The following is a 27,630-nucleotide window of genomic DNA, read 5'->3' as shown; positions in this document are numbered from 1 at the left end:
TTATAGAAGGTAACACAAATACTAATGAGATAATCGTGTTAAGATTGCGTTTAGTGTTGAGTAACTTCGCTACAGATTAAATAAGCGGTGAAAGTGTTAACCAAGTCCTACTTCGATGATCTTAAAACATTCTCACAGACCCATGACTTGTCTTTTATATATTTTTATGTGTCTAGTGTTCTATGATCGCTATATATGCATTGCTTTTTTTCATTCTTAGTATTTTTAATTTTAAAAGTATTTGAGCTATTTCGGAATTTGGTTAAGATGTACTTCTGACCTTGAATGATTGTGGTAAACCACTTCTATGACAAGCGAATGAGTGATGAATGTACATATTAGTGCAGGCTCGCGAACCATTGTGGTTCTGTAACTAATTGACTTGGCACCTCACGGCCGAACCACAGCGTAACATCTCGATTCTCGTCGAATAATCTTTGGCGGAGAATGTGCAAGAAAAATAACGTTACTATCTATCGATAAATAATATAACTTTTGCACACCGCCATAGTTTTAGTGATTACAGTGATATTCTTGTCTCCAATATACAATCAGGTAAGAAACAAACTGCCTTTGTACATGTTCCTAGCCACGTCGCGTACATTACTATGTTGCTCACGTATACCATCTGCCCGTAACACTTACAGGAGCAGCATTACAAATCGTGGCGCAGGAGTGGCGGGAAGCGACCTTGGTGCAGCGTGAATCACTGCGGCGAAAGTGGGAGAAATGTGCCACCGCGCCCCGCGCCCACCGCTCACTTTTACTTTCCAGCGTGGCGCAACCGACGGCGGCGCCGGCGCACGCCACTCGCCCGGCGCCCGCGGCCCGCAGCGCCGTCGCGCCGATACATTACGCGTTCTCCTGCGAACAGCCCGCGCCCGCGCCTGTGACTGTGCCCGGATTACAGTGCTTAAGTGCTCCCAGCCCTGGATTCAGTTTAAGTGTGCCGCGGTGAAAGTCGAAACCGGGTCGCCGATAAGCGTTGTGCAACGCGCGCGGAACTCGCGCGCGGCCTCGCACTCTCCCGCAGGAAGCGTGTCGCAAGCGTGGAAGTGGCGCAAGCGCCGGGAAACCGCCGCGCGCTCCTGCGCGCACCGACACCCTGGATTACCCCGGCGAGGATCAAGTCTCATCTACCATTGTCCCTCGGTAAGAGCTGACTACCTAATATGATACTCTAATGGCCCTTTCTATAGTTATTGTATAGACTGTACATGTTCCAATGTTTCTATATATATTTCAAAATCATATAATCGCTTGTATAAAATGGAAGCATGATATGCGACATCAATCTAAGCATTTAAGAGCATAGTGAAAGGGACACGAGAGTTGTACCAACTCACTTGAGTGCTACAATTGGCGTCACCGGCGACTGAACTTCGTTTTGGGTGTCGGAAACGCAACAAATAAAGAAGTGAAATATCCAAGGACAATACAACTTTCAAGTGATTTCGCGCGCGGCCGACAGTAAAAACTTCGTAACGCGCCTGCGCAACCTCACGGTCTCACTTTCGACTTCTACGCTGCGCCGAGCCTCACTCTACGAGCAACACTTTCAATAGCTGTTACAAAACATCTCGGCATGTCGTTTTCACTTAAAATTCTCATTTCATCAATCGATCATACGTCATTTAATGAGTGAAAGCGTTTGCATACCTTTCTTATTTCTAATGATAACAATAATGTAATCAGTTCACGAATCGTGAAGTCTTGATGTTACCTTTATTTAGAAAACCTTCCAGTCTCCATGACCGCAGTTGCTGTTATTGAGTTGGTGGCACTACAAACAGCACGTTTCAAGCAACTGTCATCATTAAGTGGAACTGAAAGGAACGCGGCCCAAGGCCAGTTGGATAACGAATTTTCGTTTAATATTAATAAATGGCAGCCACGGTCGATCGTGACGGATTCAATGGTTGATGCGGATGCATACCACCGCCCGCCATTGCCACCTTCGAATAACACTTTCACGATAATCAGATACAAATAATATCCCAGCCGAGATAACTTTAAAATATTTTAAGCGATAACATGCAAAGAAAGTTATTCAACAGTAAAACAAGTTATTAAGCGATGATTTTGTATAGAAAGTGTTAGTAAAACTTATTTTTGTGCTTTAAATAGTAATTAAATAGGGCGACTTAATCCTTGTCTTTTACTGTACTATAATTACGCAATAGAAATACTAAACTTTCCTTTCGAGAGATAAATGTGGGCGTTTAAATGTCGAGATTAGGATATACGATAAAGATCGTTATTTGAGAGTGACAAAAGTACAATGAATATAGTAACTTACACTTTTAACTTTCACTCAGAGAAATACCGACTCGGAAAGTTTCTCGGCGTCGTACGCAACCGAATCTTACGGATGACTTCATTCTTTGTAAACGTTTCGGTGGGATGAAATTTTAGTCAATAATTACAAAATCGATTTATTGTAAAACTATTTAAATGAAATAATTAATTCGTTTTAGATTATTTTGAAACGCATTACTTCATTCGTTTGGTTTTTGAAGTAATTTTTAGTTTGTATTAAATGCAGGAAATTTATTTAGTTTGACCATAATTACCACGGCCACCAAACACTGACAAAACTACGCTAGCCTAGAATAATAAGATAAGAGCAAGTTATCACCCCATAGAATTATTAACTAGTTACTCATAAGTTGTTTATTATTTATTAGGGAAAGTAGACAGTACAAGTAAATCAATCAGTCTGTCTATATAAAATATAAAATACCTTAAAATATCCTTATAACAATAAAAAAGATCCATAAATAGAGATCCTATTAAAGGTTAAACAATTCTCGACAATCGGATACAGATTTGCAAGTAATTTGAATTGATTAGAATTTACAAATAAACAATACATTCCAGATATAGACAAAGGCGTAATACAAATCGTGACGAAAATTACAATCAAGAAAATATTCTAAAACAAAAACAATTCGACACAGTAACGACAGATGCAAATAATAATCCAAAAATCGAGTTTAATTGAAATCATGCGTTGAAAAATTTATAAGTATGTAGCTTATAAGACGTTTCGATTTCGAAATCACAGGAACTAAAAAGGCTTATGGCAAAGGAAATAAAGCTAACTTTAAGACGTTTTTGGTACAAACTCCTGTCTTAGAATAAGTATCAACATGAAACGTCTCAATCGTTATGTATGGTTTACGCAGCGCATTCCTTGTCGACATGATTTTTCCAACATAGTCAACAACATCTTTTTCAGCCAGCTAACAAAAAGTCAAAGATTTATAGACTTAAAACTTACTCATGAATCACTCAATCTGATAAAAATAGATACAGATAAACTACTGGAAAACTCTTTGGAACCAGCTTCAACTCACACAGTTAAGTTAGTTAAGTAAACGTTACTAAGTACTTTAGTATAATGAAGTCCGGTCACCAATACCATACATTTCTCAACCAACATTTCATTTACATATTAAAAATATTATTTTAAGGTTTACTTTTTAAGGATTATTTGATTTTAAAAGTAGGTATAATCTTAGTTAATTTGCCATTTATTCCTAGCATTATCGTTCTTTTAAGAATAATTGATTTTAAAAGTATAATCTTAGTTAATTTGCCATTTATTCCTAGCATTATCATCCTTTGAAATAATAGATTATTTTTTTGTTTTGATTGACTTCACACGACACAAAATAAGCAGAATTAAGAACGCGTTGCTATACTATAAAAAAGTTCTTGTACTTTCACATAGCCTACCTATAACCTACTGCCATCAAGAAGGAATAAAGATAAAGAATCCTTAGTACTACGAGTACTATGCGATTTGCTAATAGCTCTGCCATAGTGTTCACAACTAATAAATGATTAATATAGCTTTATATATAATACATTTTAATTTTACGCATTCAGACGCCCTTTTTCACGAAGCCATAACGCAAACGATAGATTATTCAAGCTCTCGAAGAATAATATCGCGTCATTTCCATGTCAAGTGTTGTTTATTTGTCTTTTGTCCTCTAGCAGTTGGATAGAATTCAACTCCGCAGACTGTTTTAAGTAAACTTAAACGTAAGCTTGACTTAATAGACAAAATGTTACTATGTGAACATAATATTGTGAAACTGACCCTGATTATATGATATTCGTATGATACTTGTTTAGCGTCAGAAATTTACACTATTTTTTTTATTATGTATCTAACGAAATGCCAAGGAAAGAATTGAGCACATGACGACTTATACTGCCCTGGTATTTTGGCTCTTATACTATTCTATTTAGCGTATATTTTACGTTGCCAATACTGGTTATACTAGTAGGAGTACAAGGTAGTCTTTGTATTTCTCACTCACTAATTCTACCGCCACACTAGTAATTTGTATTGCTTTGTATGAACCGTGTTTGCGTCAAGTGTACCTATAGGCTCAAGGGACATTACACGTAGATCCAATGCTCAGCGGCGGATTGGCATTAGTTAAAACTTAGTGCAGTGTCAGTATATATGCACTAACCTTAACCTTAGCTATTAAAAAAATTAAAACGTTATCAATATTAAGACCAGTGAGTATATAAATAATATTTTTAAATGTAATTTAAATAATATGTTAATGTGTTAATCTATTCATTCATTGTATCTATCGCTTAGAGCCTAAGACGACCTTTATTAGGGATCTATATTGAAATGTCGATTAATTTATATCAAGAAATATCCCGAATCATCTTTACCAATTTTATTTTAAAATACAATTAAAATTTACACGTATAAAACGTCGGTAAACATCTACATATATTCCAAAATTCGCAAGTATACTTTATGCTACGATACTTATAGATACAGTTTTGCCCAACATATGCCAATGCGGATTTAAATCATATTGTAATAAGTAAATAAATAAAACGCGATACAAGAAGTCATATTCAAGGCTTTAGATTTTAAAATTTTAAATAAATATGCATTTTAATTCTCATTGAATGCGACCAATTTTTCTTTAATCATCGCATATTGTTAATGCGTTATTCAAATGTTGCTTCAAAGCAAGGACGACCTTAGAAGTCTGTAAAGAAAATATCAATGTAATATTTATATATACAACAAATTAGTTAGTAAATATGTCAATAAATTTTATAGAATTTATGAGACGTTTCCCGTTGTTTTTATACAAAAAAAAACGATAAAAATGGTTTATAATTATCTTTCAACATAACTGTTCTTCTTCATCCTCAAAATATAATTATTTTAAAATCTACTTGAAGTGAAACAAACTACTCGTTTATTTAGTACGTTAAAGATTAGGTTACTGTTACAATATTATTGTCGACATTTCACTGTGAACTCTTGTGCTTAGATATTTTGCAAGCTCTGAATAGACTATTGTTTTGGTACAAACGAAAGGTCTTACTCGTTCGGATAAATAGATCCCTGTAATGTGACAGTTCATTATTAATTACCAACAGAAGCTCTTTGTGTAGATTTAGCTATTATTGAAACCGGGGAAATAAATTCACATACACACAGAATTAACATGTTAGAAGGATAACCTTCAGACTACCAGACGAAACGATAATGATAAATAAATATAATTAACAAAAAAGGACCTAGTTGACCTCTTTTGTGACGTATAAATTATTTTAGAAGATTTTTTGCTTAAAAAAAACACTACCTACCTGCCCAATTTGAATGTTGTAATTGTCTATAGAAAAGAGGCAGTAAAGCGGATACCTTTCACTCGTTACAAAATAAAGTTTCAATAACAATATTTATATGTAAATTAAAAATTTAAAAAAAGAACACAATTAAGGCGATTCTCACAGATGCAGAGGCATTTATATAAGTTCGCGGTTCAGATGATATTTGCGAAGTTATCCAATCGCTTTTCTAGACAATGAGAATGTGGAAGCAAAAGTGAAATGCTGTTACGTTATCAACGGAACGAGTTTGCGTACAATATATGTTATTAAATAACCGGTTCAGAAACTTTTGATATTCTATACTTAAATTAATTTTTAGTGTTTTAAATATTTCAGATTTAATTTAACTACATATGTATTTCATCTCTGCATCCTTAATGTTCTTAAAATCGTACTATGTATTTTATCTCAAATAGCTGTATTTATTTGACATACTCGGTAACATTGACATTTTTTTCATTTTTTATTGACAGATTCTTTTGAAGTTTTAATATTTCGATAATATGTACCTACAATGTCACGTAAATATTCAAAAAGTTATTATAATTGGTGTTACATTGAATTAATTGTGTAAAATATTGAAACGAAAGCATGTCTAACGACCCACTTTGCATAATTATCTCAAATTTCATTTGCTCGTTGTGCAACGCTCTGACTGTGCGCGCCCGAAACGTGTCGTAGCAGTAACATCATTATCAACTTTCATTGCTTCATGCTCGGTAATTGTGCTATTTGTCCTGCAATAATCACTCGGCAAAATAGCTCCATCCATCGTTATAAAATTTCGATGTTCGTCAGATGTGTCACATCTCTCAGCATAGACTTATATCATAAACTTCATTCCTCGATCACGGTCAGCTATATATTTACACCGGTATAACAAAATATTACTTGTGACTGTCAATTAGTATGACTTGACTTTGACCTAAATTTGTTCGAGTATTGCTTGCTGTCACACAATAAAAGAACATCTTCAATTACAATACGACGAATTCGTAACCAATTTTTCATCTATCAATAATTATACAGATATAGTACGAAACAATCTAGGATGGCCGTATGGAGTGTTCGTGTGATATTTTAGTTTCTTTGGTTAATGGAGTTTTGATTGCAAATGCAATTGAGTGCACTACTGTGCAGTTTTAAAATAAACTATACAATGGAATCATCGTTTAATCAGTTAGAGCCGTCAACGGCAAGTAGGTAACAGCGGCGTAGGCGACGGCGGTACACATTGCAACGTGCCGATTCAAATCCAAGGTCTTTCCTAGTGGAAGAGAACGGAGTTTCCTGCGGCCGCCTATCTCTGCACACAACGATACTTGCACGTGCACGCACACGCGCCCACGTGTCGCTATTCTTTGTGCTCATTCTTTCCTAGCTACCGCGAGAACCCATCTTCTTTTTGTGCCGTCCGCTGGCGTTTGAAGTTCGAGCCTCCGAGCATTTCGTTATATAGGCGTCGGGCGATGCGCGCGCCGCGCAGTTACTGTGTCACTGGAGCCCGCGCGAGAGGTGGCCTGCAAGGACTGTACCGCGCCGCCAACCTTTTTTTCTGTGCGTGCGATGTTTTCACTTTCGTCATTTTGACCGGGCCAGTTTGATTTGACGTCGCTCGCGCACGGACGTGCCTAGAACCGGACGTTGTGATTATCCTGTGATCGCTGGTGCTTCGGATTGTTTTTGGTTTTTTTTATTATCGTATATTATTTTGTGAAAGAAATGGCTGTGATGCAGTGCTAATATGTTCGATAGTAACATACTTTTGAATTTCTACAATGAGATTGCGAATAGAAGTGCACTACAGTTGGCAAGGTAAGGCATTGTTGTTTGTTTACTTTTAATTTGTGTTGCGTTACTACGTGTGAATTGGTGTTTGCGCGGTCCGGCGGGATGACTGACACAACCTTGTGTCTAATGAACGCACTATTCGTCTCTTCATCCGCCTCTCGCCTTCGCCTCTGAGCCTCACTCGAAGAGGTTAATAGGTTCACATTAGATCGTGGTTTGCGAAATCGACTGAACTCAGCGCATGAAATGCGCCTGCGCCGCTTTTCCACGCTTAGTTTCGCGCGCATTCGATGCGCAAAATAACTATGAATAAATTGTACATTATTATAAACCAATGCGTTTGCGGTTATGGAAAGATGGCCTAAATATGCAATTGTGTAGCAAAAAACATAGTTGTATATTTTAATTACATTGCAAAAACATTATTGTATGTATTAGTGTTTTTTTATTTCAACATTTATAATGTTATAAATATTTTTAAGCAATGCCAACGGAATTTGAATATGAAATGTTTAAAATTGAAAGTTAATTCAACGATTGTAATAGACACGGTTGCAAAATAAAAAATAATATTTGAGTTATTAAGTTCTAACTAGTTACTGGTTGTGGATGTTTTTTAATTCTTGAGTTCAATTTAAACAAATATTATTTTTTTAGAAAATAAATTACTATTAATTAATTTACCAGAAACTAGATTCACTATACGCTTAAATATTTTATTTTTACGAGTACCTTATAATTTTTACGCCCTTCTGAACGCGCTACTCAAATAAGATACGCAACGTATAGTTTTCCACCCTAAAAAGAAAAAAATATCACATTTGTATGTTCTAACTTACATGGGTATTGATGAACCACTTTCTTTCTTGTCTATTCGCATAACATTTTTAATTTTGGATCAACAAAAAAGTTTCTGTAAAATATTATATATATTGTATTTCTTATTGCCCCATTTAAAATATATTTTTATGATAATATTCGAAAACAACCTCAGCGAATTATTGGTTAAAAAATATCCTAATAAATGAATATTTTTAAAATTCACGGTTCAAAATAATTGTTATCATTTTTATATCAGAAAGTAACTCGCTACCGTCGCGTTGCCTTGAAGATTTCATTTAATCTCAATTGATAAAATTAATAAAATTTTGAAACCAATTACTATTATATTGATAATAAACTTGATAGTTCTAATTATTTATTATTGCCTAATATGGATTATCAGTAACTCTCTTATCCAATGAATACATTTTTACTGAATTCTAGCGATTCCAAATGAGCAGTTCAGTGTTCTATTCGATTGTAAAAAAGTGGCTTACAATAACTTTAATAAAAGCGAAATTGTTACTGAAATAACAATAAACTTTTGTCAAAACACTCACAAGAAATTAACATGCGTACAACACATATTAAACAGCTTTTCTTTATTAAAATAAAAGCTTTACTTTTATTCGTACTTGATAAAATATCATATTTAGTCCTTTATTTTTATTAAAATCCACTCAGTGATGACGAAACAAATCATTTTTGCATTTATGTTTTTATATGCATAAAAGAAAGAACACATTTATATTACTGAAAAACTATGTACGTAGGATTGTTACATTTATAATAATCGTAAAATATTTCTAACCTGCTATTATTTTTTTCTTTACAAAGCAGTGCATCATTAATGACGTCATCCCTATTATTGGATTGTGTCAATGGATGCTAACTGTTGGCACAGTTTTTAAAGGTTTAAGGGCAACCTAAATTTAATGATCCAATGTCATTTGATCTTTAAACAAATGCATTGAGCTCTGAGTAACGATATAAAACGTTTTATGAACAAATTTATTTTAAATGGGTAATACGAACTAGAATAGTATAAAAGAGAACAGTTCGCCAAAGGGCTTCCAATTTTATTTAGAATTACTTTTTAAATTTCAATTTCAGATAAAATACATTAACTGATTTTATTGATAATGACAATAGAAAATTAATATTCTTTTTGTGTTTTTATATTAAGTCTCGAAGTTTATATATGAATGTATCGCGCTGTAAAACAAACTTTAAAATACATATGATATATATACGAATTATTTGTTGACCTATTTAATATACGAATGAAAATTTTAAAATACTATCTTTAATTAAGTAACGCTTAAGAAAATGAATTTTCGAAATTAATAAAAAAAACAGTTTAAAAATTATTTGTTTCCGATGTTAATAATTATGTTAATATCGCCGTGACCTTTGTATATGTATATGCATATATTTTGTATAATTTATCTGTTAGTGTATTCGAAATTTAAAACGAAATGCGTCAATAGAACAAACCTTGATTTTAAGTTGTTATGAAATTGAAATACTTAAACATTATTTATTCATCTTAATAAATATCATAGTAACCTTCGATTTATATGATTTATTAAATTTTTATGATAAGCTGTAACGGTTTCGATAAAATATGTAACATTTTGTACTTATCTTTATTTCTATTAAGCGTAAAGTTTATCCGATTCTTCGTCCGGTAACATCGATATAAAACCATTTGTACATTTAATAAACAGTATAATTTTTCTAATATATAATTAAAATAATTCACTATAATTGGGATGGTCAAATATTCTTCAATATTCATAAATAAATTAAATACTAAATATTTATAAAGTAATGTATACGTAATACATAAATACTACTGCCTCAGAAATTGAAGGCTACAACTGTCTTTATGTAAATAATAAAGTCTGTGTTTGTTTTGCAAACTTATAAATTATTTTGCTTTAATTTATTATTACAAAATATCTAAGTGTATTCTAAATTGCTCACCCTTATTAAATATTAATATAATGTAAGTTAAATCTGTATACTTTTGAGTGCAATAAGAAACAAATTTCTAGATAGAAACAAATGTTATCGGAACAAACCACGACAAATTCTTATTAGAATGGTTACTAAGGATTAAAAATTAGAAGAATCAAACTAATTCTTTGAGGGAAAGTAAAAATCCTTCTTAAATAATCGCCTAATATATGATACCTGATAATAGTAAACAAATATATTATTAACTTACTTTTATTTCTGAACAGAAACTACATCACTCGCGATGTACTTAAAAATTGTATACTGCTATATTATTATTATCACATCGTATTATTCATTGACATAAATATACACTTTATATTACTACAAATTTTCGTACAAGATTATTACTTATATTCGTCGTAAATTATCGTTGCACGTGGCGTAGTTCCAATTTATTTTACAACTTATTTATTTTCCCAATAAAAGGGTTAAGTATATAATATTAATCTATTAGTGACAAACAAACGTTCGGTAACCGCAATAGCTCTAATTGGACAATGAATCATTGGTGCGTCTTTTTCCTGGAAAAGTTACGCTTGTAGTGAGAATTTGTACTGCGTGGAGAATTGCGTAGAATTGATAATAATCGGAGGAGAAAAATTGATCGATTAAAAGATTAAAAAAATCTGTTTATTTAAGAAAAGATCTACTCATACGAACTATAATACATTTGACATTTGGGGGTGACAGGCACTCAATGCTTAACACAAGAGTATTCTATTATATTCTGAGAAAATGATTTCGATTGTTTTTAAGTAACGATACCTATCAATTATTAACTTCTACTAATCAACCCATCCTAAAGTGTAATACAGTAACCCATAGTAACGTGTAGTACTAATATTTTTACTCTACGCTTAACTCCGACAAGTATGCTAATTACTTTATGATAAAAATGTTGTATAGAGCAAGATTTGATAGATAAACAACAATATGTAATATCGTTTATATTCAAACTTGATCGCTAAATCGTTTGTTGTTGTTCTTTTACATTTTCCGAACAAACCGCTTTATTATTTTTGGTACAGTTTGTTATGGAGTTAATTTTATGCTACTTACTTTCTACGGGAATTACTAAGAGGTAGTAGTTGTAAGTATTTGGTAGGACCAAACTACACTCTACTAACAAATATACAAAGGCGTCTCCAGATACAAATTTGTTATTTTCTTATCGTTCAATAAAAATTTTTGGTAATAATATTATAGTAAATCGTAATAGAATAAAGTATAAATAAAAATTTTCTTTATAATTGAAGTTAAACATGTAATGCATTAAAAACAAAAAAGGCATTTATAAATCCAGAAGTTTGCGTCTTCAAACAAATATAAAAACTCTTAAATATAGGTATTATTAAACCAAAATATTGATTGAAAATAATATAATATAGCTGTCATATATGAATGTAACCATGTTTATCCACAGTGACAACAAACAATGTGTCATTGACATGAGCAATTTACATGAAAATAATATTCAAGAACAATATATTCGAAACAAGCTGGAACTAGGTTTACAGCTTCCAAAACGTTTCTATCTTAAAGCAAGCATTCGTATTTCGTGTCGCAATACAAGCGCGGTCATTGGCGTTCTGCGAAATATATTGACAGAAGGAACATCCATCTATTTATAATCTATTTCATTGAACATTGCATTGTTTTAGTATGGCTACGAAGTATTTTAATTATGTCTTTTAATTATTGTTCAATGTATACATTTTGGGGGAATACATAAAACGCCGTATCCACATTAGTTCTACGTTTTCTTCCTCGTTGCAGTCAACATATAAAATAAGGTTATTTACTGTATTCACCGTTGTGTTGTATGAGTATGTGTGTATAGTTTTTCTTTTATTTCATATCTAATAAGATCTATAATAAGTAAAGTAACACGCGAAGTCAGTCTCGAACGATTACCAATTAGAACCGAATAGTAGGTATTTAAATTTTAAAATTACGATGCTCAATGTTAAATATATTAGCTCAGCCTTATTTCATGTAAGCATATATAGTTATATTCTTATTCCAGCCTTAATTATATCGATCACGGAACGTCTGTGAACGAAATATAAATATTGCACAAAAGCGTATTTGTATTATTTGGTGTAATTTGTTACATTTCAGTAACATCAAAAACAAATTATTTTTCGATTTCTTTTCTTTCTTTAATGCAAGCTATTCATTAATTAGCCTTCAACCTTTATAGACTTACAATACAATAAAGCTATTCATATAAAAATTTCTTCACCAACTCGTCTAAAATTGAACTGAATTAAAAAAAACATTATCAGAGAACTCGATGTATCCGTCTCTGAGCGATTGTGAAACTATACGTAACATTTTAATACTAAATATTCATAAGATTCCGACCAGTATTTTGATTGATTTAACGATGAATATCGCTTGTATGTTTATTTAATTACCTGCCAAATTAGTACATGCAATTCTATTTCTTTTGTTTGAATGAATTCAGACCACATTTGCATACAGTATAGTGACATCTTTGCACTCGCTTTTGATCGTTACTAAATCGTCTTTTAATGGTTTCCACTGCTACTGATTGTGACGGTCATCGTCTATTAACACACTTAACAAGTTTCGATTCAATTAGACTGGCTCGCTATCGTTGGATACATTCTGCGGTATCTCCAATGACATACCAATTTTTTCTTTTCCAAATCAATTTACTTGTTCAATATTTATTTTATTTTTTTATTGCTCTATAATACTAAATAAAACAATAAGTTTTTATTATATAATTATAAAAACTAACAATGAAATGTTTACATAGCTGCAATTTAAGAAACTCTCGAATCATTAAAATTAAAAGCAGGTCATTGTTATTGAACTTATTTTAAAATATATACAAAAAAAAAAAGTACGTAAAAGCTACTGGTAAATGATTTTTTTTTTCTTTTTGCCGTCAAAGATCAAAAACCCCTTTAGAGCACCGAAGGTCATAAAAACCTATTTTGGTTCGACAATAACCAGCAGTTAGCTCATCGTTACAAAGCGTTGTATTGTCGGCTAACAATAAAAAGTTTAATATTCCTGTCAAAATCGCTCCCAGCCCTTTCTTGTTCCTTGCGGCACAAATTACCGAAGGACGTTCGAACTGGGTCACTTCGGAAATAGTTTATTGTTATCGGCTAGTCTGCGCACACGCAACTCTCGCACACGCGTGTCCGTCACCGATTTTCAAACGATTACGCACACACCCTCAGCTCGTTCAATTAGGGTTCACGCATCCTCTTCTCAGCCTCACCGGTTCACCTTCGCATTTGAATACCGCCTTTAATTGTGGTATTTCATCTAATGCCTTCCGCTTTCGTATGAAAAAATGATTAACTTTCTTAAGGCCGACGAGTCAATAAATCGAAAAAATATCAGATTTATGATATCATAATACCATTATAATGACCTCACCTCAAAGGCCACGATTTAACCTATTAATTTTATTACGATGTTACCCTTGTAACTATTTGGTATTCAATATTTTGGAATCGGAATTTGGACATTTACTTTCATTCTTCTCAAAAACACATACTTTTTTTAATGAATAATATTTGTATACGTTCGCAAAAATATTGACTAATTTTAAATGTAAAATGTCAATAGTTTCATTCCATATTTATGAACAGTGGTTACAAATATAAATTAATTATGCGAGAACAAGTGTCATAAATAGTAATAAAAAGCCCATCCAAGCGTAAATTCTGATTGTTTGCAATTTTATAGTCAATTCGATTGTAGGTAAGTTGTAAAATAAGTTAAAAGCCTCAAGGCTTCTAAACAATAACTCACACGCGCGCAAAGTCAGCACACTGTTGCACAACAGCGTAGATAACGCGTACACCTATCAATTTGGTCTAGCACATTCACAGGCTTACAAATCTGCGTTCACATCCGGAGTAGGGCGAGGGTGCGTGTGTGTAAAACGCACACATGTAAACGATTTCCCGCAAGTAGCTACCAATATTCGACGCACGCGCACGTGTAAACATAAGACGCAAACATATAGAGCGAGCCCTAGAGTGCTAAAACAGTACGATCGTGAACGAAAGCGCACGTTTCATACAGCGATTGCTATATTTAGTGAAATGTCAGCGTACGGGTAGGTCAGTTACTATTAAGACTGAAAAAAACATAAATTATAAGTCAATAACAATGCTCACATCTTTCACTTGATTCACTTTTAGGATATTTCTTGCGCGAACATTCTAATTTACGGAAACTATAAAAGCAAGTACAGGACATATTCAAGCATAAGCTACTCGTATAATTAATATTATAAATAAGCTAATCATTATTTGTAAATAATTGTGTCAATTGTAAGAGAAATAATGTGAGATTATCTCAACACAAGTCCATAACAAATTTATACCGCGCATTCCTTATCTATCTGGTAACTGGTTCAACTTGCTACCACAAAATTTGCTCGCGCTAATAGAACTTTAGATTGTAACGTGTCAACAGAATGTTTACGCAATTATATTCATTGTTGCATATTGGTAGGCATATTTTTTGCTCGTTTCTATACGCGCACGCTTTCTTTTATAACGATTTGCGTGTTGATATATTATCTCTTTGTGAAATATTAATTTGCACAATTACAGCATCACGTATCTTTGTCTGATTTCGAGAGAAAGTTGACTTAGAATAGGAACGTAACAAGTGTATCAATATTGTATTTAGCTAGTTTTACCTTCAAGTAAGGATTCTTGTTAAATGGAATTATTTCATGAGTTTATTTATTAATTAAAAGACAAATATATTTTGGGAGTTTTTATAATAACATCTAACTCAACATATAAATTATGTACACAATATAAAATTAACTTAATTAAAAATATACAATAATTTAACTTTCCATTTAAAAAATTCAACTATGAGCAAAATGTCACAATAAGTTCTTATTCATAGTTTTACGACGTTTTTTAATTTAAAACGTTCATAAAGAAATATTAAACTCTTACGATAGATAAAAAAGAATGTGACTCATATGCTCATGTTATTATTATTTTTGGATAAAGGTGGGAATTTATTGAAGTACGATAAAACACTACCAATAACAAAACTTAAGATTTAATTCAATGTTAAATATTGATTGTACATTTGGCATAACAAAAGCTGTAACACTAACGCTTCTATATAATAACAACTGTAAAATAACTACATGATAACTCCTTTACGAACGTGATCAAACCTTTAATACTTTACTCCATATCTACATACATTGTAACATCGTGAAACATACTGCTCAACTCGCATCATACAATAACGAATGTGTTTTGTTTACGTTCTAGTTTATCTCGTTTACAAATACGCTTTTCCTTCTAAATATGTAAAGTTTAATTGAAAACTACGCACGTACACGTAGGTGCAAAGCAGACAATACGTATATATTTAGTCTTCTTTTTAGTCTGGAAATATTTTTTTAAGGCCCGGGATGGGTATATTGCATAAATATATAATTGTATTTCACTAATATGACTATTTTTAAATATCGAGAAATAAGTAACTACTGTGTTTCTTGTTGATTGTTCGTGGTAGAATCTACTCTTTGAACTGGTGGTAGATTCATTTAATACAGTTGTTAAATGACGATTAAGTGCTTGTAAAAGCCTACTTGAATAAAGTATATTTTGTATTATATCTTTATGCGCTTTACGACAAAATGTTTGAAATTCGTAAATTTTCCTATTCTAAAATTCATTTTCAATTTTATTACGTACTTCGTCCAAATATATATTAGAGTACCTTTTACGTAGTGTGACTCATTGCGGTCTTAGTTTATTCAGACATGATTCAATACTAAGAGGCACCATTTTAGTGAAAGAATAATGTTGGATCATCAACAAATTTAGACGTACCTAATACGTAGTTAATTCTATACCTACTCTTTACGAATCATATTTTAGTACGATTTGTTTTCATTGTATATTTTTAACGTTGCACTTTTCTATGTAACCTCTGATTTGTAGAACCAATGCCAAACAGAGGTCAAATTAATTTACTGTAAGTATTAAAAAGCATAAACATAGAAGTACATTCAACAACTTACATAAGAATCTTTTATGTATTAACATATTGCGTACAAGACAAGTGTTGATTAATTGTTCAACTTGAAGATTTCCTTATAATAAATCTGATGCACGACCTTCGATGAATAGATTCTAATAAAATAATATTTAAATATAAAAAACACATTTTTAAAAAACTCACAATAAAATGCCTTTTATAAGAACATACGAAATTTCGATCTATTTATCTTAACTAATCTTTCTTATAAAGACTAAAACATTGTTGAAGCATTATTTTTAATATTATCTATATCGCCAGTTTATATTATTAGCAAAGAATCACGCTTCTTTGCTAATAAATCAATTAAAAATAGGAGAAAGAGAAGAAAAGTAACGAACATTCACAACCAATTACGTGTAGTATAACTAAAAAAAAGGTTTAGAATTATCTCAAAAACGTTTTTGCTTTGAGAATAATCTCGTAGCAATGAATGTAAGAATTTGCCCAACAGTGGGATACATATGGACTGTTATCTGTTCTAGACCATTATAGCAACTCCCTCTCGAAGCTATAAATCTTTAAAGCTATATATCCATATATGTACTTCAAAAGATTTGTATCTTACATCTATAAGATTTTTATCTAGAATTACACATCTCTTGAGCAACAGTCTAGGGAAATGAATACAATTGCTTATTACTACCTGTTCCTCAATTAATTGTGCTGTAATTAAATACCCAACTTCATTTCCTTTAATTATCGTTCTTTCAAATTAAATTTAAATACAATTTAAAAATCTTTAAATAATTTGTTTTTAATAACAATACGAGTTACATATGGGAATTAGTTTATTACGATGTTCTAAAGAGAATGGCCTTAAAATCCTGAAACCGTACTCAAAAAACAAAAATATTTTTTGTGTTTTCGAAATGACTCTAAAAAGAGATCTGAGATAATTATAATGAAACGCATCAAAATGATTTCACAAAGAGTCTTGAATGCATAATATATTTTTTATAATAAAATGTGATATTTTGTTTCGTCCAAGGTCTAATATTTCTCAACAAGTAAATGTTGTAAAGGAAAAAGACAATTTTCTCATAGCGCTTGATGCGTATCTAACAAAGCAACTGCATAAAAACTTCTGATAGACAATACATTGTACTCTTTCTATGGAATGCAAAGAATTAAAATTGCGGAAGACTTGGAAATCTAAATCAATAGTATTATTTTATTTTTAATTGAGACTCATTTGTTTTTAATGCAAAATTGATATTAACTGTAACACTAATACAGTAATAGTGCATCTATAAAGTCTTCTCTGTCAATTATCATTTAATTTATCTTATAATCATTTATTTCGTACCAGGAAGTAAACTAGCTAAAGCGCTTAAATTATTATTAATAGTCACGATTCCATAAGTCGTATTTTCATAAACAACAGTATTAACGAATGACGTCATGATTTTCTAGAGAACACTTCTAATGGAAAATTGCTTCGCTTTGTGCCCTCTGCATCACACAAGTCACGTACTGGTGTTAAAAAAATATTGTTTTCCTCAAAGTCTTTATTTACACAACGTCATTTCAATGTAAGCGAGAAATTTTCCAAACTTGTTTTATTCATATCAATATTTATTACTCGAACACGTTTCTATAAAGCAATGACAGAAATCAAAGTCATCGTTGCAAGTCGACGCTGGCTGTCTTAATTTAAGCCGAAATTACCCCGAAAAATTCACGTAATATTGATGGACGTAAAAGCAAGGAAATCCAAACCGAGTCGCTACAACAGTTACGTGTCTTATTACGTAAAGCCTTTCGTATACTTTCTCTGTCAGCAAAATTTAGCGTGAACGGTTATGCAAGCACGAAATGGCAGTCGACTAAATTTCATCATTTTGAAGAGCGAACGAAGATCAACGAGACTTATACGGTGAGCGTTGGTTTCGAAATGTGAAATGTAGAGATTTCACGAACCTTCAGAATCATACTGGTTATCTACGCGCCCTAATTTCACGTGTTGCATTTTTACATTGATAACGTTTTCGTAATCAACTAAGTATTATTTAGATTTGATTTAAGATATTGAATTATACAAATTTATTGTAAAGATAAATTCAAGTTTTACTGAATAAAACCTTTTTATTAATTGATTTCGATTTTTACTTTCACATTTTTTCTTGGCTTTATTATTAATAATATAAAAGTAAGGATAAATTAAATTAAGCAACTGTTTTTACGCAGAGAAGCAACAATTTTACTAATAAAAATGATCACGATCAATGTTACTTATCAACTTTCATTTCTCGTATTGAAAGTAACGTGTCTAGCGGTGATTATTTTTACGAATGTAACACAAAATTTTACCTAACACCGAGTTGATATTATGAGGTAACTTTCTAAAAACTGCTCGAGTGACCTTGAAATAAAACGTTCTTACAAAACCGCGGGCCACTCGCCGGCCCTACCTCCCCCTCCAATGCAATGCGCGGATCTACGCACACCCCACCACACGCGCACGCGCATCTTTGTGTGCGCCACACCCACACAGTGACAAACACGTGTGACACACATGTGTGCGTATACGAGTTGAACGTAGACGAGTAGAAAGGAGCAGTGAATTATTTCCTATGATCCCACAGTCGACAATAAAAAACAATTATCCAATTATATATATCAAACAACTGACTTAATATTGCCATATAAGGAAGTTGACAGAAAGAGTTCTTAGGAATAAACCCGGAAAGCGGATAACTAGATAGATGATTCACAGCGGTTTTCTCTTGCGACATTTCTTGTGATATTTAAACAAAGTATCTAACAGATAATACTATGAAAAATGTGTCACATCGATACTATAAAGTATAACACAAAGTTAAAATGTTACCTTGGCGCTGTGCTCGCTAACAAAACGCACCTTAAAAATTCTATCTGTTTTGAAATCTTCGCCTTCCAAATATGTGAAATCCTTGAACGTGCTATGTGGGTCATGACCAGGTTCCAATATGTCTCGCTGTCGGTTATTAGCATTGAGTATGTTGCGACCGCGTAGATCTGTTGCGCAACTCTGTTGACTTTCATCCTGAAGGTCAAGTGCCATCCTATTTCAAAACGGACCTTGGTCGAGTCTGGTTCACCTCGGACTGTTGAGAGAACGAGTAAGCGGAAGCCGTTATTTCTAATCGATTTTATCAGATATTGTAGCGTCCTCACATTTAAATCATTTTGTAATTAACTCGTTTGTAATTTCAAATCGACAACAATATATATAAATATACTGTGAAATAATATGAACACGTCTGTTAAAGCTAATCGCTTCAAGGTCAAGCAATTTCGCGCCGTGAGAATTGCTTGTGTGTATGACTTAATCTATCATAATAATTTGCTGTAATAACCCAAGTGATATTCAAATGACTGTCGACAATCAAATCCGACCTTTTCCTAGACACGTTCTTTATAAATAGTCATCTAACTGCCACGGTGATCGCGAAATGTCGAACACGAACTCGATTTGTTTTCGAAGGAGAAATATTGCGAAAATATAGAAATAAGGTAAAACTCTACTCACTAGCGAACCAGTTAATCTAAATTTAGTTTAGCAATTTAATATGTAAATAGCATTGCACTTAAGAATTAATTAAAAAATCATAGTCTACGATACGTACAATCATATTTGCGTACTAAATATAACGTGGAGCAATAATAGGAACTTTATGAACATTTTAAACATAATATATTGAGTATTAAGTTTGCCTGTACCCAATAACAAAGTCGTAACTCTCGCCTGTTCGCCGCAAGAGTTGGTAGACGGAGTTATTGGCGTTGCCAGTTAACAAGTATCTGGCACAAGGGATCAATCGTCAATCAAACGCAAGGTGAGAGTATAACTGTGGAAGCTATTTTAGCAGCATCGAAGGTAAAACTCATTCGCGCTTTCGACTGAAGTCTCTCACAAGGGAACGGTGTTATTTATAAACAAATGTAGTTTGTCAGTTGCCAACGAGCTCTATTTGGGCATGGCCTCATCTAACAATTCTTGCTACATGGAAGTATGTGCGTATTTTGAATACAATACAAAATATGTGGTGCGTTATGTGGCGCCCGTACACCACCAGTACACGATATTACAGCTGCTAAGTGTCTGTCAATAAGCGTATTGTTTGCATGTGAACATTGCTTTACTTTGTGTTGATGCCACGCCCTTACAGTTTAGCCCAGTGCAACAATGAAATTCTGCCAATTATTTTGCATATCTCTGTTGGCTATTGTGTCATCCTATGGCTCACTGGATTGACACGCATATTTCATGTTATTATCTAAGCAATAACAGTTGACCATTGTAACATTATGCGTTTTGACAAACAGGGAACTAACTAGAAAAGAAACATAAAAAAAACTTTCCACTATAATAATTAAATAAAACAAGTAGATACATATTTGTTTCATTTAATCGACGAAATTTCATACGTAAATCAAGAACAACAACTAAAAAAGTTATCATTATGACAATGATCTCACGCGACTCATGGCGACATTGATTAAAATAACAAATTTAGACATTTCCGTATTTTCCTACGTAGAAGAAATTATCGCCGATTCGTTATCGCTTCCCAAAAGTCACTACTCACACGATGCGGGTACGTCGTGTAGTAAACACAGCGTACAACGAGCGATTTCCATACGCCAAGAGCGATGCGGATATCTTTATAGAAGTTAATTGTTTTTGTGATCTAAACAAGAGCGCCGATGATGCACCACAGATTGCTAAATTGGCCGTGGCTCTTATGAATGAACTGGCATTTGTTGTGGAGTTGGCGTTACATAATAGTTTGTATGTGGTGCTACACAGCGCAGTCGGTGCTGGCACTAAACATTTCGTCCGAAGGCCGGCGGCACAAAGCGTGTGCGGCGCGCGGCGTATCGCTCGCCACGCGCGCCCCGCCATTTCCTGTTTGACAACTATCGACTTACATCACTATCGTTTTCTGTCATACTTTGCTCCGCTGTTAGATGCTTGAAAAGGGGTCTTGCCTGTTGCTAAGTACTTTTTACATTCGTCATTGAACCAATGTTACCGGAATTATTAACACCGATGTCCCGATCGAAACTCTTCACTCTATTTATATTTTGATCACACAGGCCATAATTAATGACCTCCTTTTTAAATAGAAACTATCTTAAATACTTGCAGATTGTGTTGTGTTGCTGCAAAAACCTTTGAGCGAGCGTTCTGAATCTGTTTCCAATTCAATTTAACCAATCATTTCAGCTCTCTAATTAGAGCATGAAAATGTCGCACGTAAATACGGCTCATGGGATTTTCTGCGAGTGTGGTCAAGCGATCTATTGACAGCTAACCTCGTTTACTAACTCATCGGAGCATGCTTGGATATGAGACAATTTAATTGTGTACAGCATTCTTAGCGGCCCAATTTATTGCTTCATGGGCAATTGCGTGAAACTAACACAATGCGAACTGACTCGAAATAATGGATTTTAATAAAACGCTCGGTAACAATATCGATTCGTTGTTGCATACAAATATGCAACGAGACTATTATTGTTATACAGAAAGTAATAATCGTGGCAACGGGTTAAATAAAAATGTAATCACAATTGAGTATCTCATTGACATTAATACATGCTATAAATATCGTTCCGAAATAGTGATAAATCGTGTAGGATTAATTTCGACATCCGCTGATGATTTGTTCCAACTATAAAGTTTGAATTAAATTAAAATGAAATATGTCTACATAAATAATATTTTTTGCTTTGGGTTGGTGCAGCTCTGTATGTAGAGTTCGGTAGACTTACACGGCAACTGCCTGGCACCAAATTTCCTTCCGCCGGAATGTTTTTCCAATGCTAGTGATGAGATGGCTCTCTTTCCTCTGTAGGGTCCGCAGGAAAACAGTACTTAGTTAAATCGTAGAACGATATTACACAAACTTTATAAGAATTTACAATTATATTTTTATTTTATTTATTGATATTGACATAAAAGGACTTCACTTACGTAATTAATTTATAATAAAAGATATTATTCATATATAAACATAATATTATATTTATTAAATAAAATATCCCGATTCAATAGACATCATATATTTATATCGACTACAACTAACATTAGTTGATTAAATAAATAAAATTAACTAGTTTAAAATATTTTTAGCATGTCTTAAACCCTAATATTAGTCAAACACGAAGTAAACGTTTAACAAATAATTTACATTATACAAAGCAGGTTTAACGCGTCGTCGGGTTTCAACACAAGACATAATACAAGAACATTAATAACAAAACACTTAATCGATACAAAATGCGTTTAGAAACAGTTAGGGAACAGTAGTCACTTGCAATAACAATCATGTATCACAAAATCGAAATATTAAATTAAAATACTTACGATGTATCGATATCTTATATCTTGATAGAAATCTCTTCAAGAGATAAAGATTTTTATACTTTGTACGCTTGTCATTTTCTATCTTTTATTTCCTTCTAATAACGTGTATACAAAATATATTGAGGTCTAAATGGCTTAGATTAATAGGTTTTTATATTAAGTTAAAAATCGTTGTACAAATGGTAACTTATGTTTGTGTGTTTATGGATATTTAAGTAGCAATAAAATTAATGAATCATTCCGATTATCGAGAGTGCAACTCGCTTCTGCTGACGATAGATTAATTGGAATAATCATGCTTTTAACGAATCAACATTAGATCATATGACAAAATATTATAAATTTGATTTATATGATTTAACGCGACACTTTCACTCTGACACGGTCTCAGTAACACACGGTGACTCTAAAGTAGCGTTGAGCTAACTATACGTACTATAGATATAAAATTGTAGTATTAAAATCTATCTAATACATAAAGTTTTTTTTTTTTAATTAAACGTACAGAACCAGTTTAATAGTCAGTTTGACGCCTTTCTCGTGAACTCGGCTGCACTAATAGATAACTATACGTTTAACGTTATAACTGTACGTCTTTTTCGTAACTTAGAATTTTAGCAACGGCAGGGAAAGTCGGCTTTTTTCAATCTTACGCTCCACTAGGCCAACGGCTACAATTTCATAGCTTACGACATCGTTTCGCAAAGTCTGTCTGTTGTTCATTGTTTCCTGCGACATGACCAATTAATTGTTACTGTCATTTTAGTTATTTCGGTTATGGAATTTCGATCGATTTGTACCTTTATATCGTTTTATTTTAGGTTTTTCGAATCGAAATGTCAATAAACTCAATACATTGATGGTTAAGAAAACTATAACACAATTCGATACTTCTGTAAACTACCGTCTACATAAAAAACAAAATGTAATATTTTTTTTATTGAGTTTTATAACTGAATGTTCAAAAATGGGTTTCCATTATTACTTTTAGACCAAAATACTAAGTTGCAATAAACAAGAGTAACTGGTATTTATGAATTTGCTAATTTTCCATTGAAATAAAATCATCTGAAATTCCTTACTAATACTTGCCAAGGTTTTTCCATACAATGCCGCGAAATTGCCCCTTCTAGGAAAATATGTAAAACGCGCGCCAGACTATCGTAGTCACAAACACATAATCTCGATTTTTATACACATTCGACTTAATTATTAAGCTATTAACAACATAACTAGTTCCTCGCATAATTTAGTACACGCGCATTATTAAACGACAAATAATAATTAACATTGTAATACTTTGAAATTAATGAGCTTCAATATTACAAAAAAAAACTCAAACTAAAATTGTATAATGAAAGTGTAGCATTTTAAATTTATTTATACAAATATAACAAACCTAATGTGTTTTTTGGACAATAAATAAGATTAAGTGACATACTCATTATACTTTTCTCTGTATTTGACATCCAGTTAAATTTTAAATTTCCTTCACGGCATGCAATTAAAATTGTTAACCTAACACACGCATAAAAATATTGACTAACTTATAAAAAAGCTGTTTTTCAAATTTTATGTTTAACTATAATTCTTTAGAGTATTTAGTTAATTAAACATATAAATTAGATAAACCCATTCGTGGTTATTTTAATTAAGAGATGATTAAAAAAACGCATACCAGCCATTGATTCATAATCAAACCTTCACAGGGCAGAGATTTATTGATTCATAGGACCTATAACATTGACTTGTCTGGATTTAAATCAATCTCAATTATCTTCAATTATACGGCGCTACTGGAATTCTTTGATGGTTCCTTATAAAGAAACAAGCCACGAGTATCATAAAACACCTTAAACGGTACCCTGAATACGTTCACGCACATGTCTTTTGTACAGTCTATTGCGAATATCAGTAATATTTATGGAAATATAAACATTTTTCTAACATTATTAAAGGATGTTATTTTATTTTATCGAATTCTTAACCTACAAATAAAGGAACATTATATATATATATATGTTAGAAAAGAAAACATAACAAGCGCAAATAAAATGATTGATTCAAGATATGTTATGATACAAACTTTATAATAAAAAATGTGATTTCAAGCAATATAAACGAAAAATATTTGTCATAAAAATAAAAGCAAAAACATCGATCTTGTTTTTTGGTCTTCAGCATTATTATTACCTACTTACGTGAAGAATTTAGCGCAAACACATCAAACTATTGCGTATAACATTCATTTTGTTTTGGTCAATGAAATGTTCTTGTTTATGAATTATGTATATATTATTTATTAATAATGTAATCAACGAATAAATATAATGTACAACTTAAAAGCGGTAAGTTGATATTTCAAAAAGAATTATCTTTAAATATGAACGCATTTTAAACAGGAAGCAATCTATCGGGCACACGACATTAAAAAGTATATAAAGTGTAATTTTCATAGCAATTTTTCAAATGCATTTGTTTATTTTAAAACAAGTGAGACATAATAATTTAGACATCATATTAAAATTCAAATTATATTTTCTTTGAAACACAATTTGTTATCAACTGATGAATAAATTTGTATTAAATTTTGAAGCGTTGTTTGGCCCAATGCTTTTGTCACTTTCTACTTGACATTAGTTAAGAAATGTTGAAAACCACCGGTATTTCAGAGATAAACAATACAGGCGAAGCCATAAGTCATGGCTAGTAGGTGACATATTACCCTTAAGTGTTAATAATGTTGCTTGTCCATTCTAGGTCTGTACTTGGTACGTGTTTAATTAGTGTGGGTTGAATTATGTAACAAGTGTTTCTTTTATGATTCAACCTTGAATTGTACTTGATTCTAGTATTGAGACATTTTTATTGCTCCTTGTTAACATAGGCGATATCTTGTTGCGTTGCTTCCTGTTTGTTTCTATTTTAAATCCGACTTTGTATTTATTTGAATCACGCTATCTCAACCGTTCGCCGTAAGAAGTGTTGGATGAAAGTCCCATATTAACATATCCAGTATAATAGGTACTTACACTATCTTCGGACATTTAGTTATTATCAAATAATTATTGTAAATAAATTTAAATATTTTAATTTTATTTCAATTGAAACAAGCGCTGTTAATTTATGCTACGACCCAGATAATAATAACATAACTTAGCACACTGAAATTTTCGGCCCTAATTTACAAAATATCTTAAACATTAGATACCTACTTAATTTTGGGACGTTATCACCTACGTTTATTTAAAACTTCACAGTGAATGGTTAATTTAGTCAATGAAATTGAATTTAAAATGTTTCCGGAATTTTGTTTACTAAGGCGAAAGTGAAAGTTACTGAACGAAGGTCGGCGCACGTGGGAAAGGCCATAGAAAGACTAAATAAAAATCGCTGTCCGCTGAAGGCAACATTACAATTCGATTTAAACATTAAAGCTGCAAGCGCCATCTCTGAACTGTATGGGTAAACTGTTAACGCCATCTATCGGAGACAATGAAAACTATCATGTGAAAGTCTACTAGTGCCTAAGTATTTTAAACGAAATCCAGCAGGGTGCATTGTGAGTGAACCAGTTTAGAATTATTTAATACTGTAAATAATAAATATAAATGTACCAGATTAACAAAAAAATATAAATAAAATTGCCCAATTCAACAGTTAGTGAAACTATATTTAATTAATTTGAGTTGACAACTTGAGTTTCAATTAATCACTGATTTTGAAACTTGATTGCAAACGTTTTTTTTTTCTAACAAAAAAGAAAAAGATGACAAGAAATATCTATAAATAACGAACAACCCTAGGAGGCGAGTACAAGCCCACGATACGTTTCGCTTGGCACGAACAATGGCAGGCGAGCCTGATGCGCAACACTGCGCTCGCGTCGCCCTGAAAATGTCACAATGACTATCATTTTCATGTGAAAATCTTCACAAATGAAAAAAAACACATTACATGTTTTTTTGCAATAATTTCTTAATACTTTAATCATTACAGTCAAATATTAAGCCAGAAGTAATTAAATTACATTAATAACATTACGAAGCGGATCAGTAATTTAATGTATTTATATATAAATTGAAAAAACGATTCAGAGTTCATTGCTCAAGGTGAATTTACATCACGATTTACCACAGAATTTGTAATGCTTTTCTTGATCACGTAAAAAGTTTAATGCGGGTTTTTTAGCAATACCAATGTATTTATTACCCTCTCACTGTTCTCATACTGATGGTTTATCTTTATCTTTAGACTGATCTCATGACTTATATATATATTAATAACGTTATGAGACAAAGGTACTAAGGGTAGCTAAATGTGGTCTAAAATAAACTTCATATCAAACATTAACATGATAAAGGAGCCCGATGGCTTAACATCTTCTTGGTGATTTCAGGACTAGGCGCCAGACCAACGAGGTCTGGCGCCTAGTCTCCCATCATCCTATCCGTACATCAGATTACCGGCCTATGAGACTGACATTAAGGAAATAGAGAAAGACCTCACTAATGTATTCTCCCGCCCAGACGATTGACGATGAATCCATTAAATAATTTTAATTATGTACAAATAAAACTCGCCGAAAAAAATCTATTCGGCCTTTGAAATGTCTGTTATTTTTTTCCGGATTAAAAAACGGCTTTTATTTATATGTTAGTGAATATTAAAACGATTAAATAAATTCTCAAGGAAATGATTCTTTGTTCTCGATGGAAATTTTTAATGGTTGCTCATTAGCATAGTACTTAATTAGATTTAATTAGCTGTCTGGTAATAAATATTTTTACTAAGACAGTCAAAGCGAGTAACATAATAACATTAGCGAATAAATATACTCGGATAAATATTGTATAACATACTTTCGAAAAACATTGTACTCTAAT

General features: G+C 32.3%; 1 protein-coding gene across 2 annotated transcripts in view; it reads left to right on the top strand.

Moving 5' to 3' along the window:
• Positions 1–897: 897 nt before the first annotated feature.
• LOC124543911 (transcription factor Ken) overlaps positions 898–27,630 on the top strand; it is a 32,420-nt gene continuing 5,687 nt past the window's right edge. Inside the window, exon 1 of one of the 2 annotated variants that reach the window (XM_047122245.1) lies at positions 898–1,152. Coding sequence is in view for 1 of the 2 variants with exons in the window: in XM_047122239.1 (XP_046978195.1) it covers positions 7,415–7,485 (71 nt within the window). In the remaining variant the exon portion in view is untranslated. Of the gene's footprint in view, positions 1,153–7,065; positions 7,486–27,630 lie in introns of those variants that run through there. The other variant, XM_047122239.1, reaches the window with a different exon arrangement.

This window comes from Vanessa cardui, chromosome 1, assembly GCF_905220365.1.
Source record: "Vanessa cardui chromosome 1, ilVanCard2.1, whole genome shotgun sequence".
NCBI classification, from domain to species: Eukaryota; Metazoa; Arthropoda; class Insecta; order Lepidoptera; family Nymphalidae; genus Vanessa; species Vanessa cardui.
This window is presented reverse-complemented; position numbering and strand designations above follow the sequence as displayed.